Raw genomic sequence first — 15,793 nt, 5'->3', positions numbered from 1 at the left:
AGCAAAGTAAACAGCTCTGCTACATTCCCTACTACATACAAAGCTAATAATGTGTAAAGCAAAGCAAGCAGAGCTTAACTTATGCGAGAGATACAGGATATGGGATTTCCAGTCTAAATTTTCGTCTATATGTACACCTAAGAATTTTATGGTAGCAACTCTCACAATTTCTTTATTTTGTATTCTGAGATCTAGATCAGACTGTGACTTTGCTTTCCTGTAATGGGTATAATTAGTTTTAGAGATATTTATGGTTAATTTGTTCACTTCAAACCAATTTTGCAAATATTCTATAACTCTGGTTGCAGATGTTGGCAATACCCGGTTTATGTCAGTTAGTACAATGTTTGTGTCATCCGCAAACAGGGTTATATGATTATATGAGTACAATTTACTGGAATCTTGATATCATTTATGTAAAGAAGAAATAGGAGAGGTCCTAGAACACTCCCCTGCGGTACCCCAATTGGCACAGTCTGAATATCCGATCCGTAAACAATACTTTGGTTCAAATGGTTCAAATGGCTCTGAGCACTATGGGACTTAACACCTGTGGTCATCAGTCCCCTAGAACTTAGAACTACTTAAACCTAACTAACCTAAAGACAACACACACATCCATGCCCTAGGCAGGATTCGAACCTGCGACCATAGCAGTCGCGCAGTTCCGGACTGAGCGCCTAGAACTGCTAGACCACCGCGGCCGGACAATACTTTGGTTTTTACTGTTTGTTGTTGCAATTTCTACTATCTGTTTCCTATTATGGAGATATGACTGAAACCACTTTTTAGCTACTCCTCGTATACCGACATATTCTAATCTGTCTAGCAGGATATCATGTTGGACAGTATCAAATGCCTTTGAGAGGTCCAAATTTATTCCTATTGTACTGTTGTTCTTATCTAGCCCCGTTACAATATTTTCAATGAATTGGGTGATGGCTGACTCTGTACTCATTCCTTTGCGAAAGCCGTGTTGGTTTACAGACAATAGATTGAATTTCTCGAGGTAATTTGTAATTCTGTTTTTCATGACTGTCTCTATTACTTTTGAAAATACTGATAATAAAGCTATTGGTCTATAGTTTCCCACTTCATGTATATTGCCCTTTTTATACAATGGTTTTACTTTTGCAATTTTTAATCGTTGTGGAAAGACACATTCTGAAAATGATATAGTTATGATGTGTGAGAGTAGGTCTGATATGACACTAGCACATCTCATCATGACTGAGCAAGGTATCTCGTCAATCCCTGAGGACATTTTATTCTTCATTGTTTTTATTATTATATTAACTTCCAATTTGTTCGTGGGAGGTAGCAATAATGAATTAACACTTTGTTCTTCTGGGATTGATTTTCTACTAATCTTAGAACAATTTTTACTCAGATTGATTGGACTATTTATGAAGTAGTCATTAATGTAATTTGCTAAAGCAAGATTTCTGACTAGCACACCTTGATCATCTTTTAAAACAAAGTCATCTGGATTTCTAACATTTTTGCTTGGGCCTATTTCTTTTTTTACTACATTCCATATAGCTTTCGATTTGTTTGCTGACCCAGCAATTACACTGTCATTGTGCATTGTCTTGGCTTTTTTGATCACCTTCCTGTAAATTTTCTTGTATGTCTTAACATAATCTGTGAAGTGTTCATCTTTGTTATCTTTTTTGAGTTTAGTGTTTGACTAGATACTCTAATAGCAGGTGTTATCCACTGGCTTGTGTTCCTAGGCATGACATTGATCTTTGTGAGCTTTTTTGGGAAACACATCTCAAATAGGGACATGAATGTATTAGAAAAAGCATTGAAAGATTCCTCGTTTGTTGTTTGTGCAAAGACATCTTCCCAGGTTTCATTAGCTAACAACTGGATGAAAGTATTTACTTTTTCTGTATAGAAATGCCTTTTGTATCCCCACTTATATATTACTACCTTGGGGATAGAGTAATTTATGTATGTTAATAGTGTATTGTGATCCAAAAGACCTAAGTTTACGTTTAGTGGCTCAGTGATACCATTCTCCATATTTGAGAAAATATTGTGTAAAAGAGAAGATGACAGTTCTGTTATTCTGGTGGCATCTGTAAAGAGTGGTTTCATGTGGAAGCTGCTGAGTATACTCAAAAGCTGTCTTTTTTCATCACTTTCAATTAACTGGTTAACATTAAAATCTCCACATAAAAAATAATTTCACTTCATTACTATAAAAAGTGTTTAATGCTGCTTCTATTTTTTTGAAGAATATGTTTTTGTCACCCACTGGAGATCTGTATACTGTAATGACAACTAGTTTTTCACTCTTCTCAGTTTTTAACTCTATGGCACATGATTCAAAATGTTTTTCTACATTTAGATGATCCAATTCTGTTTTCACTTTGAACTGCAGTCCTACTCTAGAGTAAATGCATACCCCACCATTTTTAAAAACACTTCAGCAATAATGTGATGCTAAATTAAACTTGCTTATATTTATGAGACTTATTTCACTAGCCTTGCACCAGTGTTCAGGTAAACAAATACAAGAGACATCAGCAAGATTATTTAAAGCTACTTCTAGATCTAGTACTTTGTTTCTGAGGCATTGAATATTCTGACACATTATCCTGACTGTTTTGCAAGTATTTTTTCTTTTGTCATTACCTGGTAATGTGCTGCATTTTCCATAGTAGTTGTGACTTATCTGCAAATTTTCTTGCTGATTTGTCACAATCTTTTCCATTTCTTTGTCTGAAGCCATAAAAAAATCCTTATTTAATGAGGTAGATGTCTTTGACTCCTCCTTAGGCAGTGTTGTGTTGCTGCAACTGTTGTTGATGGTTTTGTTGCTGCTGCTACTGTTGTTGTTGGTTCAGTTGCTGCTGCTGTTGTTGCTGCTGCTGCTTCCGTGGTGGTGATGGTAGTGGTAATGGATGTGGTGATGGTGCTGACAGGATTCTTTGTGTTGTTGCTGCCTTTGATTCTTTTATTGGCGCTATTTCTGTTGGTGGTGGATCTGTTGTTGTAGTATATGTTGGTTTTGCCCTGTAATTGCTGATGCCTGCGGTTTCCTTCCTCTTTTCTGCCAGTGACTGTAGTGGAACTGCTACAGTTGTTGACACCATTTCTGCTTCTGTTGCTTGTGCTGCTGCTGTTATTGGTCTTGTTGCTTGAGCTGGTTCAGATGTTGCTGGTTTTGCTGGTGCTGCAGTTGTTACTGAATTTGATCGTGATGCTGTAGCAATTTGTGGTTCTGCAGCTGCTGTAGTTGTTGTCTCCAAGACAGATTCACTTCCTCCATGGTTGCTTCGAGTAATGTATTGGTAGTTCATTACAATGGCTGGTACTGACTCATAGATACTTTGTTTTTTATATGTTTCTAACGTTTCGTAAATTGCTTTGCACAGAGACGACTTGCCTCTTCTATTCAGGTGCATGCCATGTTTTGTAAAGCTGCATCTATCCAGGAGATCGATTGATAGAAATCTTATGTTTGGGTACACTTTACACACAGTTTGTATCTGTTTATTTGCTTCCTTAATTTCGGCGTTCACACATGAAGCAGATATGAGGTCATGCCTATGTGGTATACCAATAACAGTTACTTTTTGGTTTTCTATCGAACTGAGGGCACTTTTGAGACTGATAATAGCGTTAGCTAACTCGTTACAATACACGTCATTTGCTCCTTCGATTAATACAACATGACGATTTTTGTTGTCTTGTTTGTCCAGTAAAACGTCCCTAATAATTTCCCACATTGGTGCTCCTCGTTTCACAAGACTGCATACTTTCAGATCGTAATGGTTTCGTAGTACTTCCGCCAGTTCGCGTCAGTGGCTATCTGAGTAGATATTTAACTCAGTGAGATTTCGTGAAGATTTATTATTTATTCTTGGAGGCAAATATTTCACTTTGGCACAGATTTTCGCTTCGCTGGTATGCATTTTCTGTTGAAATTCATCGATCTCTGCGTGTTTTCTATGTGAGGCCTGTCTTTGTAGTTCATTAGTTAATGAACTTATTATTATTTTATTTGTAGTCTACTTTCAGGCAACCAGAAGCTATCGATTCATTAATAGGGAGACTGGCCAGATAATTGTCAGCAGGGATGTAAAATTCCTGGATGATGAGAATTTTCCAAGTTAAAAAACTGAGGGACCTAAGATCTCTATGGACTGGGACAAGAAGCAGTTCTTGAGGACATAAATACTTCACAAACTGAACAAAAAGTTAAACCAGAAGACTATGATATTGAACCCTTTTATGGCTTCAGTAGAAATTGAAGCTCAAGACGAGAGTCTTGAGAATCGAAACATACACCATGTGATCAAAAGTATCCGGACGCCTAGCTTGGAATTAGTTACAAGTTCGTCGCGCCCTCAATCGTAAATGCTGGAGTTTAGTATGGTGTTGGCTCATCGTTATCCTTGATGACAGCTTCCACTCTGGCAGGAATACGTTCAATCATGTGCTGGAAGGCTTCTTGGGGAATGGCAGCCCATTCTTTACAGAGTGCTGCAGTGAGGAGAGATATCGATGTCGATCGGCGAGGCCTCGCATGAAGTCGGCGTTGCAAACATCCCAAAGGTGTTCTATAAGATTCAGGTCAGGAATATGTGCAGGTCAGCCCATTACAGGGATGTTATTGTCGTGTAACCAATCCGCACAGACCGTGCATTATGAAAAGGTGCTCGATCGTGTTGAAAGATGCAGTCAACATCCCCGAATTGCTCTTCAACAGTGGGAAGCAAGAAGGTGCTTAAAACATCAATGTAGGTATGTGCTGAGATAGTGCAACGCAAAACAACAAGGGGTGCAAACCCTCTCCATGAAAAACACGACCACACCATAACACTACCGCCTCCGAATTTTACTGTTGTCACTATACACGCTGGCAGTTGATTTTCACCGTGCATTCGTCATACCCACACCCTGCTATCGGTTCGCCACATTGTGTACCGTGGTTCGTCACTCCACACAACATTTTTCCAATGTTCAACCATCCGATGTTTACGCTCCTTACACCAAGCGAAGCGTCGTTTGTCATTTACCAGCGTGATGTATGGCATATGAGCAGCCACTCGACCATGAAATCCAAGTTTCCTCACCTCCCACCCAACTGTCATAGTACTTGCAGTGGGTCCTGATGCAGTTTGGAATTCCTGTGTGATCGTCCGGATAGATGTCTGCCTGTTACACATTACGACCCTCTTCAACTGTCGGCGGTCTTTGTCAGACGAGGTCGACCTGTACGCTTTTGTACTGTACGTGTCCCCTTACGTTTCCACTACGCTATCACATCGGAAACAATGTACCTAGGGATGCTTAGGAGTGTGGAAGTCTGCCATACAGACATATGACACAAGTGACACCCAATCATCTGACCATGTTTGAAGTCCGTGAGTTTTGCAGAGTGCTCCATTCTGCTCTCTCATGATATCTAATGACTACTGAGGTCGCTGATATAGAGTACCTTGCAGTAGGTGTCAGCACAATGCACCTAATATGAAAAACCTATGTTTTGGGGGGGTGTCTGGATACTTTTTATCACATAGTGTAGTTCAAGAGATTACATCTTGAAGATCAAACAGATAACCAAAACTCAAGACATGGCATAATCATGCTACTTACTATTTGAAAGGAGTACTTCCAAATGAAAACATTGATTTAAAAGAAGCCTCTGAAGGGACAAATACGAAGAATGGAAGAGCAAAGAAGAAAGAATTTGGATCTCTAGTTTATAATAACACATCTGAAGAAGTGCTATCCAGGAGCTACTGAGGGGACACAAACCACTCAAGACTAAGGGGGCTTTAAAATAAAGTCTGAGGCTAGCAGTGCACCAGAAACATTTAAGGCATGCCTGTTAGTAAAAGGATGTAGTCAAATTGAAGATGTTCATTATGAGGAACCCTTCATGTCAGTGATCAGACTGGCATCCATTACATTTCTCTTGTATATGGGGATTGATCATATTGAGATCATTACTGCTTATCTTTATGGAGACTAAAATGAAGAAATGTATGTCATTCCACCAGAAAATTTTGCAAATCATGGAAAAGTATGAAGGCTGAAGAAACTGTTTATGGACTCAAACAGGCTGGTAGGAGTTGGAATCAAAAAAATTATGAGTGTTAAGAAAACTGAAGTTGAACAGATCAGACACTGATCCATCAATATATTTTCATAGAATGGAGCCACACTACATATCATAGCTTTATATATCGATGACACACTATTACTCTCAAATGACAGAAGTGTTTTGGATCAGTTCAAAAGTTTTTGGAATAAATTTTTTGAGATAACAGATCTAGAGCAGATAAGCCAATGCCCAGGTATGGAAAGTACATGCAATCGAGAAATAGGAAAAATTTGGATCTCTCACAAATCTTGTGCAAAAGAAGTTCTGGAGGGATTTGGAAAGAGTGGTGCAAAGCCATCACTTGAACTTGGTTTGGACTTCAAAGCAGTCGAATCAGGTGATATAAATGTACCTCATCGAGAGGCAATAGGAAATCTTCTATATCTATCCCAAGTCTGCAAACCTGATATGTGTTTTGCTGTAAATTTCTTTGGCAGTTATAATCATTATTTTATAAAGATCCATTGGTTGTCAGTAAAAAGATTGTTTAGATATTTTAAGGGAACCATGGACTACAAGCTGGAAGTTTCTAGAGATGTTAACATAGAAATAATGGCCTTCAGTGATGCAGACCAGGGAAATCAAATAAATGAGAGGCACTCTGTAACTGGTTCATGCATACAACTGCAACACTCATTACTTCATTGTCTGGTATAAAACAAAAAAAAAAAAAAAAAAAAAAAAAAAACATTGCGCTTTCTGCTTGTGAAGCTAAATATATGGCCTTGGCAACAGCTGTTCAAGATTCGCTGCGGTTAAGGCACTTTATGTCTGAGGTAGATCTAAGAGAGTTGTAAAGTTATTTAGAGTATATTGTGATAATAAAGGAGCCATTCATTTACCCAAGAATCTATTGACAAACTCTCGGTCGAATTATTTACTTCAAATAACCTCTTGAAAAGTATTGAGACCTTGTTCTGTGCATACAAACTGTCACTGAATGCAAAGAAAACAAATTACTTACATTTTGGAAAAATAATTCAGGATGAGGACATTGTCCTACAATTGGATGGTAGTCAAATAGACAGAGTACAGTTTGCAAAAGTACTGGGTCTCCATATAGATGAAGCTTTAAAGTGGGAAAACCATGTTAAATACCTTTCACACAGACTCAACTCAGCCTTGAGAGTTACAGCAAATGTTAGGACTCCTGAGGTCACCAGAATGGCGTACTTTGGATATTTTCATTCTGTTGTTTCATATGGGATAACTTTCTGGGTCAGTTCAAAATCAAATTTAAAAGAAATTTTTAGCCTACAAAAATGAGTTGTTTGAATAATTACGCATAGTCACACACAAGCTCACTGAGGACCATTGCTCCAGAAATTAGGAATTCTCACTTTGTCTTCATTATACATATTCAGGTGTGTACTTGTAACCAAGTCAAACCTAAGCAATTTCCACACAAATGCAAACTGTCACAATTATAACCCAAGGAACAAGAAAGATTTGCATATAGAACCTACAAAAAGAACATGAACTCAGAAACATGTAAGCTATTTTGTGTTAAACTTCATAATGCTCTGCCACAACACATTAAAGATTTAAGAGATATTATAAAATTTATATTAGGACTTAAAAATACTTACTTGAAAAATGTTACTATTCAGTAAATGAATTTTATGAAAATCCAGGTAAAGAAATGGAAAACTAACCATGACAATAAATGCAGTGTCCTTGTTTGTTAAAAGTTATGAGATGCCTTTATTTTGTTTATGTATTATGTATTCCTTCAAAATACTTTAGTCTCTACATCTATTATTAATTATGATTAAAACTTAGAATATCTTCAAATAGAATGTAAATGTATTGTTAATTTTATGTAATCTCAATTCCTGTAATGGACCAGGGAATTAATCACCTCAAAGGAGGAACTGTGTGAAGTTTTGTATTTTGTATTTATTATATTGCACTTTATAGGACTTAAGCCTATTATATATAGTTTATTTTGTATGAATTCTATATTTAGTAGTGATGAATTTAACCTGATTTATCGTTTGACAAAATGTAAATTTACTGTTTTATTTTTGTGTGTGATTCAGTTTTGTACTGCATTGTTAACCTATTTCTGTTTATGTCAAGTCCAATATTGCTTGTTCAATGTAATGCATGCTAAATAAATAAATAAAAGCATATAGATACAAAGTATCACTCTATAAAAAGGCATATTAAGTCAGGTGTTATTAATGCAAAACATCTGCCTTCTGAAGAAATGTTAACTGATGATTTCACAGGACCACTAAGCAATGCCAGACATAAAACATGTGCAAGAAACTGCGGCCTTTGCGAAATAAGTGAATGAGTGAATGTATATTTAGACTTCATATTGTATGTCTTTGTCAGTTTAAGGGACATGTTGAGAAACACAAATTGATTTCGACAGTATTTTTTGTTTATTCCTTTGCGTTGTAATTAGTCGGTGGTGATTATGCATTCTGGGGTATGTAGTTCCTGTTATGCACGTTCTGATTAATTAAGAAAACGTTAATACAGAAAGCATTCACTTTTATATTACAAAATGCTTTACATATCAGCAGCCCGAATTTCACATAAAAATTAAGAAACTGTGCAGTAAGAATACTACAACGATAATAAAAAGGTCTTCAGTTGCCAGCTATCTCAACCGAGCTGCCCTTTCATCTCGTATACTTGTATCTGACTTCTCGATAAAGAGTAAGTAATATTCCTAAAAAGAAATTCAGAAGTAATTTTACTCACTCATTTACTTTTCAGTCGACACTTTGTCCTGTATTAACAACACTTTCATGTTTGACGCCCCTAAATGTTTTCAATGAGAACTACATTTTTGTATCCAGTGTTTGTGGGGCCACGTTTTTTCGTCAACGCGTCTGTGAGCTCTTGACTTAGGTTCTGACAATTACATTTACGCCGTCGGAACTTATTTCGGCATTTTGAGTACTGTGGCAGTGGGAAATCATTTTGCATGGTTTAAAACACAAATGGTGTTTCTTGGAGATGGCGAGAGGGTGCATGTGCAAGTTTTCCTTGCTTGCGGAGGCCCCACATGACATATTGACAGAACAGGTAGTGTTACGAACTTTGATTACGACTCTTCGTTTTAAAGCTCTGAACCTCCGATGTTATGACGACGATGTCAACATCAACAGTTCTGCACGTGGGATTGTTTTGGTGGAAACGTTATGTTTGTGTTGGCGCTTCTGGTGTGTGTACTGCGTGAAATAAGCTGAACTGATAAAAAAGAATTAGTAGTAAATTTCTGGAAATACTGACAGACTCAACATGGCGACCTTTCTGAGCTTTTCGGAAATTGTGGAGGAGCCACGAATTAATGAAGGTATATGATGATTAATTAAATCTTCAGTCCAGTCACAAATCTTTATTTGTATTGAATACAACCATACTTTTGTGAATGGCTGTTGGTGTGATACTGAGTCAGATGGATTTCAGAAGTCAAGAAATACTGCGTCCACCTCATTTTCTTGCCTTTTAGATGTCGTGAGAAAAGCGCAAGTTGGGTTTTGCGTAATCAGTATTGTTGGAGTCCATGCCGGTTGGCACCGAGGATGTCATCTGTTTGAGATATCTCATTTTGTTTGAGCTCAGAATAGGTTCTATAGTAAAGTTGATGAAAAAAGATCCTAACAGCTGGACTAGGCTTCGCATGGCTGATTCACATGTGTATCACAGCCAGTCACATAATACGATTTTGTATACATCTCTGTGGCAATGTCTCAGTGTTGTTGCAGCTCTGTAGACAACTGTTGTTTTCACCTGCAGACATTTGTGCTTCACAGTTAATAGCTGGAAAGAGCACTTACAGCTATCAGGGATCATCTTTCACCATCACTGCTGTAGGATACTCTTAACACATGGCCACTGTTGAGACAGGACGGTAGTTTTGTGGATCACTTCTGCTATTTTCCTTGTAAAATAGTGTGACATGCTTTCTTACAGTCACTGGGCACAGTTTTCTGTTTCTTGAATCTGTGGTATATTATGGTTAAAAGGCAGCTAACTCAGATGAAAATTAACGGAATCTGACTGGGATTACATCTGGCCCTGGAGCCTTGTTTAATCTTAGCTATTTCTCAGTGCCACTAACTATAATAATATCTACATCAGTCATCTTTGCAGTGGTGTGGAGATTAAATGAGGCAAGTACTTCTTAATCTTCCTTAGTAAAGGAACATTTGAAAGTAGAGTTCAGCAGATCTGCTTTTCTTTGCTACCCTCCTGTGTCATTCATGAGTGTCTAGACACCAACTTTGGTGCGCTAACAGCTGTTACATATGGCCTGAATTTCTTTGGATTTTGTGATTGAGTTTTTGATATGTTTCTGCTTTGGTAGGCAATGAAGACTTCACATGTTTCCCTCTTGATGCCCCCCTCTTGATGCCCAAGCACATTTCACTCAACATTCCCTATCTATAGCCATGTGCTTTGTTTACACCTATCATGCAGTAGGCTATGTTCCTTTAGAAGTTTCTCCAATCGTGAACTATTCTGCTAGGTAAGTATCTATTAAATGCTTGAGCAGCTATTCTTCCAAAACTGAGCCACATTTCTTCTGCATGGTCCTCCTCAGAAATTGTTTCTAGTTCCGTATTGAGATATGACACTACTTCACCTGTATCTAGTTTGCTGATGATATAACTGTTTCTGCTTGTTTTAGCTGCTCTTTGTACTTTAGAAATCATAGTTACTGCAATGGCCCCGTGTCCACTGATACCAGCTTCAATATGGGTGCCTTTGAAGCTCTCTCAAAAATCAGTGAAACTCTGGTTGTATGTAAACGCTGTCAGTGTAACCAAAATTAGTGTTTAGACACAGAAACTGAAAGTGAGGGTAGCAAAGGAAAAGCAGATACATTGAACTCCATTTTCAAATATTAATGTGGCTCATGGTCACTGATACCTGCTTGAATATGGAAATCTTCAGAGATATCAAATCAGTTTGTTGCCATCAGGTCTACTATATTTCCATTATGATTAGTCTTCCAGACCATATGTTCAAGGTAGTTTTCAGGGAAGACATTAAGTTCACAGGATGTCTTGTCAGACCCACCATTTACTAAATTGTGATTTACCCATTGGATTCCTGGATGATTAATGATGACAGTATGGCTTGTATTAGCTAAGTCTGTTTTTCTCTAAAGTTTTTGGTTACATCTGGATGTGAGCCTGGGGGTTTATAGACAGATGTGATAAGAAGTTCATGCGTGCCCTTGATGCTGAGTCTTGCTCAAACAGTCTCACATCCAGTAGATTTGAAATGTCTACTTCTAAAGTCCTTTAGGCAGTTTCTGTACATTGGGAGAAATGCCACTATTTGAAAATGTCCATTGCTCATTTTGCTGCTGTTTTTGTGTAATATCGTTAAACAAACGGGTTAACAGAAGGGTCCGATTCCATCCCTCTACTTTGACCAATGACGTCACCAATATGGGAGAAACGACCATTCACAACAACTCCCATACCGCTCCTATGACGTCATCAGGTGAACATGACAACAAACACGAAAACAGATCGAAAAAAACCATCAAACAGATATTCCTTCAAAAATATAATGAAACTAACGGGACAAGCGGGGGAAGTTGTGGGTTTTTAAGTGGGGGCAAACCAAATATAAACACACACACCACTACACCAAACGACAAAAAACACGAAAATAAGAAGACCCCACAACCTTCAATCTCAAAAATTTCACCACCACCAAACTTAGTCATCCGTTCCGAGACGCAGGAACTAGTAAGCCTCATTTCTTCACGACACACTGAACACTTCACGACTTCAGCCAACAGGCCGAATAGCTGAAGAAATTTTATTAGAGACAACGCACTGCCCCCATCATCGCCAACAACTGAAAGCTGTTTGCCTTGTCCATCATATCCATATCTACCAAAGACATAAACAAAGCAATTTACTAAAATTCACACACGACGAACAGAAAAAAGAACTACAATAATGTTGACATAACAAAACCAAAATTGTTAACACACCGAAAAATATTCCGCTGGAAACACAGTCACCACTGGTACCACACACGTGCAATGCTACCACACAAATTAACCCTATACGCCTCATAACATGCTACCCATAAACACACCACCAAAGAGAAACACCGACCATAACAATACGCCACCTTTAAACACGACACACCTGCAAGCTAAACCAAAAACATCACCTAACACACAACACATAAACACACCACCAGAGAGCACCACCTATCACATCAAAATGACACCTACAAACACGCCACTCACACAAACTAAACTCCGCGCCGTTGTTACGTCACACACCACAACAGAATTACGTTACGGGTCAAAGCCGACAGGTGGAATTGGACGCTTCAGTTGACCCCAAGGTGCTACTGCAATTTTCCCGCTGTCAGCTGTTTGCATACTGACAAAGTCAAGATCTATATCATACAAATATTAGAGCTGTAGAGTTGTTCCAGGATGCTAGAATTCATGTTTTCCAATACTAGCACAAATAATAATATTGCTGCATGTAATGTCGTATATTTCTCTCTCTAGAGGTTGAGTACCAGTCTCATCCTCATTGATGATACGGTTTAAGAATGTGTCACAATTGCATTGGGCTAGGAGGTCAACAGCAAAACTGTAGTATTTCATTCCATTGTTGTGTTAATATTCTGGCCAATCATACATATTTCGGTACTTCAGTAAAAGTGCACTTACAATGTATTATGGCGCTTGTGTTGCATACTGCTGTTGCTAACATTTCACGTGACAAATTAAGGGAAATGAACACAATGAATTGTGAGTTAGATGTGAGTAGACAGTCGCATTACTTGTTCAGAGTTTTCTATGCTTCATAAATGATGGTACATGATATTTTATTTCATTTGCAAAAACTGAAGCTAAAACATTAAGTCCATCCTAACCACAACCTTAGAAATTGTGACTGGTGAAAAAAATAAAGCTAAATATTTCCAGAATGATTTTTCACTCTTCAGTGGAGTGTGTGCTGATATGAAACTTCCTGGCAGCCTGGCAGATTAAAACTGTTTGCTGGATCAAGACTTGGACTCGGGAACTTCACCCGTTGCAGGCAAGTCCTGTACAGATTGAGCTACCCGAGCATGATACATGACCTGTCTTCACAGCTGGCTGAAATAAAGCTTTGAGGATGGGTCGTGAGTCGTGCTTGGTTGCTCAGATGGTAGAGCACTTGCCTGCGAAAGGCAGAGGTCCTGAGTTTTAGTCTTGGTCCAGCACCCCATTGTGTCTGGTGTAAACTCAACTTCGATGAAGCATTGCAACCTGCTCAGTGGTAAATCACCAGATTTACTTGCTTGTCCACTACTGCTCCACCTACCTCCGCTTTTCCTCCTGTAAGCTTCAGCAATGCACGCTTGTCAGCTTGCAGCGAGCAATAGATCATGGGTCTCTAGCAGAACTCTCTGAAATCAACTATGGATCATCTCAACCTCCCATCTGCTAAAAGGTGGGTGAGGTGGAGAGGGAGGAGGGGACGGGAGGGGAAGCACCATATAAGACTCCTTGTTAACATGACATTTACTGTCGGGCTTAATCTGTCTCCGATAATGCAGCTGCCTTCCTTTCTACACCTTTTGAGAGGTAATGCATTGATTATGCCATTAACTAGATAACCACCATTTCGTATCATTTGCAACCATCCTTCGCCGAGCAGATCAACCATAATTTAAGGGCAGCCTTAAATATATACCATGCTAAGAGTCGGTCATGTTTTGACAGGTCAGTGAGATGGTTGAGTTTAGCCTTTAATACTGCATTTCTTGAAGCCCATAGAACTACTCCTGCTCAGTTGATGCTGGGCTACCCGGTCAACTCGAAACTTTCTAACTGGTGGATGATTGGTGACCTGCTGCCAGACAAGGCTGACCCATCAGATGTTAACACTACGTGGAGCATGGCATATTGAAATATTGCTCATGCACATCAGGAGCATCAGGAGAGTAGTTTGGATACTGGGGATTTGGTTTATGTGCAGAATTTTGGAGCTCAAACCAAGGCCTGTGAGAGCATTACCCAGAAGATTCTCCCTAGTTTTGCAGGTCCATGCAAAACTGTAGGAAACATCTCTCCTGTCAGTTTCTGACTGCAGCACACCAAAACGAGGAAGCAAATGCAGGTCCAGTTTAGTCAGATTAAGTCTTGTGGGTGCGTTTAGTGTGGGACGTTTAGACAGTCCATAATCGATTACAGAGTCTTACCATTGCCCGCATTGTATTACTCACTGTGAGGTGGTGAGTGTGCAGCGCCAAAGCTTATAAGTGGAAAGTGCAGTCTGGTGGAGACAGTATTGGAAGGGCCAGTGAATGTGGTGGTTCACCATCAAACGGATTGCAGTGCTTCATCAAAGTTGACTGTACAGCAGGCATGAAGTGGAGTGGCACTGAAATGTCCTTTAAAATTGTAGTACACAGAAGTGGTAGCTGAGCAATAGTGTGTTGTGTTATTAAGCCGTTGTTCATGGGCTTACATGGAAATACAGTGTTCGGCATGAAGTAAGTTCCTCGTTGCAATGTGTTGACACTTTTGTGGCATGCTAAAAGTGGAATATAATTGATGCAAAACATCTTTAGTTGCTCTCACATTGACTAGGTGTTGTGTACTGATGGAAAGTTATTCTACGTAGTTTAACAGTAAAGAGCTTTGCTTCAGCATGGTGTGGGTGAGTTTCTGTAAGTGTTTACAACTTTTTTCATTGCCTCTGCTTTGTTTGTAGTACTTTTGTCCTGCTTCTGATGGCAATGAGCTTTATTAGCCTTATATGAATTTGGTATGACAGTGTGCTTGCCTTTCAAAGAACAGGTATTTTGTTTCCATATGTGTGTCAGGTTGTTTTAAAAGCTTTTGTTTGATTCCTGTTTTATTAAGTTACCTTAAGTGTGCCAAATTTATCAGATATGCTTTCATTCAATAACCTTAAATTTGCAATTATTGGCCTATTATCTTGTCATGGCAACTGTTCACTAATTGTTTATTGTTGGACATTATTGCTAGTGTGTGTGTGTTGCCTTTTCAAGTAAAGTAATCTGGTCCCTTCAACCCCCACCAACCAACCTAGTGAAGTAATGGCTGAGTAATTTTGTGGCTCTGACTATATTTTATTTAAAGTCGATTTTTAAAATTTTCTTACTTGTGAAAATATATTATGAATTATAGTTACTGCCATTGTCGTATGATCCTGAGCTAGGGCCGATTCTGGGCTTGTGAAATCATTATGTTAGTTGTTAATGTAAGCTCGCTTCTTGTTTTATAAGTTTCCTGTATCAAGCTATAATCAGAATGTTTCCGATATGGCTGGCAGTTGCTGTTGGCGTAATGCGGGCATGATGTGCCCCTTTTCTAACAGCCTTTGTAATTAACAGTGTTTTTGGATTGCAGCTATTTATTTGATGTAAAATATTGTAATAAAGTGTAGTGATTTTAAAATTGTTGCCTCTCAACCTGTTGTTGTTGTTGTTGTTGTGGCCTTCAGTCCAGAGATTCTGTCTGATGCAGCTCTCCATGCTACTCTATCCTGCACATGCTTCTTCATCTTTGAGTAACTACAGCAACCTACATCCGTCTGAACTTGCATAGTGTATTCATCTCTTGGTCTCCCTCTACGATTTTTAGCCTCCACGCTTCCCTCTAGTATTAAATTGGTGATCCCTTGATGCTTCAGAACG

The 15,793-nt window shown here is 38.7% G+C and overlaps 1 protein-coding gene across 1 annotated transcript in view; it reads left to right on the top strand.

Annotated features, from left to right (window-relative positions):
* The first annotated feature begins 9,163 nt into the window (after window positions 1-9,163).
* The window catches only part of LOC126478830 (RRP15-like protein), a 54,227-nt gene continuing 47,597 nt past the window's right edge, over window positions 9,164-15,793 (top strand). Inside the window, exon 1 of the mRNA XM_050103732.1 lies at window positions 9,164-9,443. Within this exon, the coding sequence (XP_049959689.1) occupies window positions 9,389-9,443 (55 nt within the window). The 5' untranslated portion in view covers window positions 9,164-9,388. The remainder of the gene's footprint in view (window positions 9,444-15,793) is intronic.

Source organism: Schistocerca serialis, chromosome 1 (assembly GCF_023864345.2).
Source record: "Schistocerca serialis cubense isolate TAMUIC-IGC-003099 chromosome 1, iqSchSeri2.2, whole genome shotgun sequence".
NCBI classification, from domain to species: domain Eukaryota; kingdom Metazoa; phylum Arthropoda; class Insecta; order Orthoptera; family Acrididae; genus Schistocerca; species Schistocerca serialis.
The sequence above is the reverse complement of the archived record's forward strand: the minus strand, read 5'-3'. Positions and strand labels throughout refer to the sequence as shown.